This window comes from Loxodonta africana, chromosome 7 (assembly GCF_030014295.1).
Source record: "Loxodonta africana isolate mLoxAfr1 chromosome 7, mLoxAfr1.hap2, whole genome shotgun sequence".
NCBI classification, from domain to species: domain Eukaryota; kingdom Metazoa; phylum Chordata; class Mammalia; order Proboscidea; family Elephantidae; genus Loxodonta; species Loxodonta africana.
Genome location: NC_087348.1, coordinates 82,804,740 through 82,810,795, shown reverse-complemented (window position 1 = coordinate 82,810,795; position 6,056 = coordinate 82,804,740). Strand labels below are relative to the sequence as shown.

The 6,056-nt window shown below is 38.6% G+C and overlaps 1 protein-coding gene across 1 annotated transcript; it reads left to right on the top strand.

Moving 5' to 3' along the window:
• Nucleotides 1-232: 232 nt before the first annotated feature.
• On the top strand, nt 233-1,226 carry LOC100655022 (olfactory receptor 51B6-like). The gene has a single exon (XM_003421495.2). The coding sequence runs from the start codon at nt 288-290 to the stop codon at nt 1,224-1,226; it is 939 nt and encodes a 312-aa protein (XP_003421543.2). The 5' UTR covers nt 233-287.
• The last annotated feature ends 4,830 nt before the right edge of the window (nt 1,227-6,056 follow it).

Below are 6,056 nucleotides of genomic sequence, written 5' to 3'. Positions count from 1 at the left end.
ACAAGGATGTCAATCAGGTCTATTCTGCATACACCGACTGCTGTATTCCCAACATATTGCCCAATAGCTTTACATATAGTCAACTGTGAATAATAGTTGCTCATGCAGTACATTTTTCCATCCCTAGGACTGTCCAAGGAATAATTGAATTATCATCCTTCTGTCACTGGAAGTTGGGACAGATGGACACCTTATGAACAGGTAGCACACTCAAGAAGGACTTCTAAAGAACTAGAGGATTCTATTGCTTTACCTGGAGTTAATAATTCCCTCTTTATAAGGCCCACATGTGGCTCAACGCTACTGCTTTCCCCTTTCTTCTGACTGGCTTCCCAGGCATGGAGAAGGCACATCATTGGATTTCCATCCCATTGTTGGTAGTCTACATCTTCATACTTCTTGGCAATGGTACACTTCTCTTTCTTATCAGGGATAACCATAACCTTCAGGAGCCTATGTATTATTTCTTAGCTATGCTGGCAGCTACAGACCTTGGGGTGACTCTGAACACCATGCCCACAGTGCTGGGTGTCCTATGGTTAAATCACAGAGAGATTGGCCATGGTGCCTGCTTCACTCAGGCCTACTTTATCCACACTCTTTCTATTGTGGAGTCAGGTGTATTGCTTGCCATGGCCTATGACCGTTTCATTGCCATCCACAGCCCCTTGAGATACACCTCTATCCTTACCAACAAACAGGTAATGAAGATTGGGTTGGGAGTATTGACAAGGGCTGGTCTGTCAATTATGCCAATAATTATTAGACTGCACTGGTTTCCCTATTGTGGATCCCGTGTACTCTCCCATGCTTTCTGTTTGCACCAAGATATTATCAAGCTAGTCTGTGCTGACATCACCTTCAATCGTCTATACCCAGTTGTGGTTGTGTTTGCAATGGTCTTGTTGGACTTTCTCATCATCATTTCCTCCTACATTTTGATTCTCAAGACTGTCATGGGCATTACTTCTGGAGAAGAGAGGGCCAAGGCCCTCAACACTTGTGTCTCCCACATCTGTTGCATCCTGGTCTTCTATGTCACTGTAGTTGGTCTGACCTTTATTCATAGATTTGAAAAGCATGCTCCTCATGTTGTCCACATCACAATGAGCTACATATACTTCCTTTTCCCACCCTTTATGAACCCTGTTATCTATAGCATTAAAACTAAGCAGATTCAGAGTGGTATACTTCGTTTATTAGCTCCATCTCATTCTAGAACATGATTTCAAAACACTAATCTCTGAGGAATAATTCAGGGAACATGAACAGGCTGACAGCTTTGTTGGTGGGAGCAACTAGGAAAAGGCATTCCAATGAAAACCAACCATGCTGCCATTTAGAACATCATTTTGCCCTGCCTATTTGTTGCTAGGGGTTTGGTTTTTTTGGTTTGTTTATTTGTTGCTGAGTCACCTATAACATTATACATATATAACTACATATATGTAAATGTGTGTACACATATTTATATACATAGTGTATATGTATAAAACATTAAGCACATATCTCAACTGCCTGACATTTATTTTTTTCTCTGGATAATTCACCTCATCTGGTGAACCTATCACACCCTCTGGTCTATAACATGGGTCAACAGAATTTGACTCAAGACCTATTGTTTTTTTCATATTGTCTGCATGTACAGGCTCTGATATATCTAGCAGTAGGATGCTCCTGAACTTAGGCATGGATCCAGCTTCCTCACTTATATGGAGCTAGTTGCTGTTTTAAAAAATTCAGTCAGTGAAGTAATAGTCTTTACACTGTCCTCAATTCAAGATGGTAACTCTGGAAAAATATATGTTCAAGAAGTTGAAATTTTTGATGCACATGAATCAACTAATAATAATAATGGAGAGACAGTTCCTGATCCAGATCACCATTGTCTTGGTGAGTTATTCCCAGATACAGTTGAACAGAAATAAGTATTTCTGTAAATACAGTAAAGAGGTATTTGAAGCTCAGTTTGGAAGTGTGTCATAGATAAGTCTAGGTGATTATTACTGATATGTGTAAAATTCCAGTGTTGAGAAAAACATGGCCATATGCGTAGAGAGAGGATGGAGCCAATGCTCATGACTGTAAGAGGTAATGATCTTTTCTGTCTCCATGTATCTATCAAGGTTTGGTCACAGCCTAGGCATGGAGGGTGCTATGGTCAGCTGAAGACCTGGTGTCCGTGACTCAAATGAAAATTTTCAGTCGAATAAAGAAATATATTCCTATGAGCTGAAGAGGATGTCTGAAATGCTGAAATCACAAAAGAGGTCACCCAATATAACTCACTGCTGTTAATATAAATGGCTCCTGTCCCCTGGACTCTATCAGACTGACAATCAAAGTGGTCTCTGACAATAGCATATATTCCTAGTCACAGAAAGGGGGAATTTTGGAGATCTTCTGGAATTTAGAGAAACTGGAGAAAGAGACTGAAAAATGAAATCAGAGCACTTTCCATGCTAGTAAATGATCTGTATCTGATCACCCCAAGGGACTCTTTTCTGTCCCCCCCCCCAACTTTTTTGTGTCTATCTGTAATTGTTTTTCTCCTTTTCTAGCTTCTAGCAAGTCTGATCCACGAGGATGAGAATCATATGTCTTAATTGCTACTGGATTACAAAGTTGATCCTTACTAAAATAAAATTGTTCATCAAAATGAATGAGATTTAAATTGACGGTGTGTCTCTGTGTGTCTTTTTGTTCTTCTGTTTATGTCTCTGAATATGCATATCTCCTGAGAGTCTCTCATTGTGCATTGTAATGCCTTCTAAGATTTGGACATCTAAGTTGTCTTGTCATCTAATATCGTCAGAAAATAAAAGCTCACTATTCTTGAAGTCAGAGCCTACTTCTCCCTTGTGTTTTTTGAGAATGACTTCAGGGGAATCTAAGCCACATCAAAGGAATTCTTTCTTGATTTTCCCTTTAGGCCCAGTGATATTGGTCCCTGAAGTAACAGACTAATAAGAAAGGAATTAGGATAATAGTGTGCAATGCCTACAAAAGTGTACATTTGAATAATATGGCCCAAATTGTTTCCTTTCTCTTCCTGCCCTGCCTTATCTTACAGAGATGGGATGGACAGATCAGAGAAAGATCTCCAGAGAGGAAAAAAAAGTTTATTTTTCACTGAGTTGAATCTTACGAAACAGCAGAGCTCTAAGACCATGATGGCCCCAGCTGAGCATCTCAACAATAGGGACCATGTGGGATAGGTTGGGAGAAATTTTCCTAATAGATGCAATGTAATGCCCTGGTCTCTGCCCCAGGTCTATATATGCATCATTGTAGGAACGAAGTCCTGGAAGTTCTCCCAAAAAGTTGGAACAAAAAGGCCACCTTCTAACACTCCACTCTAATCTATTTTCTTCCCTATCTTGACGCTATGTTTAAAATTAATCACCTTTCTGGAGTAGTTCATGACTATGGAATGGATTTTCTGTTTCTTTTGTTGTTTTATTCAGCTGTTTGAATCTACTTCCACTCTGTCCTCATATGTTCCACCAGGCATTTATTCCTCAGAAGCCTAAGTCAGATTGAAAAGGGAGACTCTGTAATGACCAGGGATATATACTAACAGAAAGAAAAATTGCCAGATAGACTAGGCTCAGATAAATGTAGAAGCAAACTTTGAGGAATTTGACATTAGAAACTACGTTAAAGTTGTTGCATATTTCCAGAAGCGACCCCAGTATACGCAGGTAATAAGTACAAATACTGCTAAACGGAAGGCAGGGGAGAACTTTGTTCATCTCTCCATACTGAGGTCTAGGTCCTCTATATTTTGAGGGTTTTAAACCCTGGTGATCAGATATTGAGGGATGGTGGATGTGGTGTTGGGGCAGGGTGTGTAGGGGAAGATGGTCACCATTTTCACCAACAGGGAATGATACCCAAGTGAAAATACTGCTGGATGCTTTGGGCAGAAGGCAATTCAGAGTCAATATTCACCAGTAAAAGAGTCAGAAATTTTGGGCAACTCTTGGCCTGTTGATCAGTTCATGGCTTTGGAAAAGTGCAATTATTATATACTGGGTCCTATAATGAGAACGTGGTGATTAAATGCTGTCTACTGGATATCATGTATCAGGGTAGATAGCATTGTTAGTTATAAATCACTTGGTCAGGAGAACAGAAGATAAGAATAAAGAGTAGAGGCAGGCAGGGGTTGGGGAATGAAGGTTGAAAACGATGAGGGAAAGGATCAACCCAAAGAAAGGAAAATATTGTAAAGTTGTTTGTTAAGTAAGTATCTAGGCGATGTCTCCCATGAGAAGATGCTTAAGAGATGAAGGAGACCAAAAGTATCTTCTTGAAACTTCCAAGTTTTGGGAACAAAATGGTTATTTGGGGGAGTCGTTTTTTTTATCACTATAAGATTCCAAAGGCTCCTCAAAGATGGATATCTATGAGTTAGTGGTTATGATTTTCAAGGTCATGAGGCAACAGTCTTAGAATTATGGGTCTTCCTTCCAAGTTACACCATTGAGTACATGGCTGTAATCACCAATTAATTGTTTCTCCAACAATCCCCCTTCACACACACACACACACACACACACACATCATCATCATCATCATCATCACCTAGCTCCACAAAGTATGCCCATTACTTTGACTGAACAAGCACATATAAACAGTGTGATTGTAAACAGAGAAAGAAGATATAAGGCTGGTTTTTCTCACAGATTCTATGAGAAGACCATAATTTCTGGAATCTCCTGTGTCTAACTAATGTGGTGGAGGAAAAGAAGGAATTTTCTTCAGTTTTGATTTTGTGAGACTCTTTTAGAAATAGGAAAAATAGGAATTTTATGGGCAATATATTTAAAAAATAATGACAATATGAATATGCACAAACCAGTGTTGTGTGATAGGAAGTAATTATGATTCCTAGCTTTGCTGTCCTTTTCTGGCCCCACAATCTGCCCCAGCATGGCAGAGCCAATTGTACTGACTGGAGTTGTGCAAATATATAACCCAAACCTAACTCTGCCAAAGCAAAGTGTTTTTATATCTTATTTCTACTTTTCTGAACCGTACCAAGGCAGAGTTTGCCCCATTCCCACTCCCTTAAAAGTTTCCTATTGGTCAGATCCATACTTACCAAAGTGTTGCTCTCTTTTCATTTCTCCCTGTCCCACCCGGGCACTAGTCACCTTTCACCAGATTCTAGCTGCTCATTTTGGACACTGGCATCCCCAGCCTCCTTAAAACCTGTTATCTTTAACCTCTTCTCCAAGCATCTTGAACAAATTGGAATGATTCAATGCATGTGAGTGTGAGTGACCCTGATATACCCATGCCAAACAGAGTAAAACAACAAATAAGAACCTCACTTACAAAGCCCACCCTCAAATATTAAATTTAGTTCTCACAGGACAAGGTGACTTTATCTTGTCTTATTTACTTTCAGAATAGTATTGTTGGCTGAAAAAGTTTAACTGACTTACTCAAGATTATATGGTTAGAAATTGGAGGAGCGGAAACTTTAACTAAAGAATTGTCTAAAAGTGAAAGACTAGAAGTATTGGGGGCTTTATATATACATATATGTTATCAGTTCATACCAGAATATTTTTGTCAAAGACTGTGATAATACACAGGTGCCTCTTGACATTTCTCTATATTCTATCCCCTCCCAATACTGATAAAAATATTTCCAAAACATAATTGTTCATGTGTTTTTTTACCCCTACCCATCATAGTTCATGTTAGCCCTTTTTGTATAATTATTGAAACCAATAAACCCTCTGTATCCTAACAAAAATAGACTCTATTTTTCACACTTACTACTGTATGCTCATTTTCTAGAATATGGCATGACATGTACATTAGATGTTTCATTTTTTAATTCCTGTTTATAATATTTCTTTTTCTTCTCTAGTGTTCTCCTAAAAAACAACTATTTATTATTTTCTTTAGTATCACTGAAACTCAAAGAACATTCACACTAAATAAAGAACTAAAGGCCACTAAAGGGAAATTTATGAAGACCTGCAGACGTATAATTAGAATTTCTTTAAGAGAAACCTTAACCTTTTGCAATAGTC

What these genes read in the sequence shown, in the direction of transcription:
- LOC100655022 (XM_003421495.2), top strand. Translation starts at nt 288, where the DNA reads ATGTGGCTCAACGCTACTGCTTTCCCCTTTCTTCTGACTGGCTTCCCA.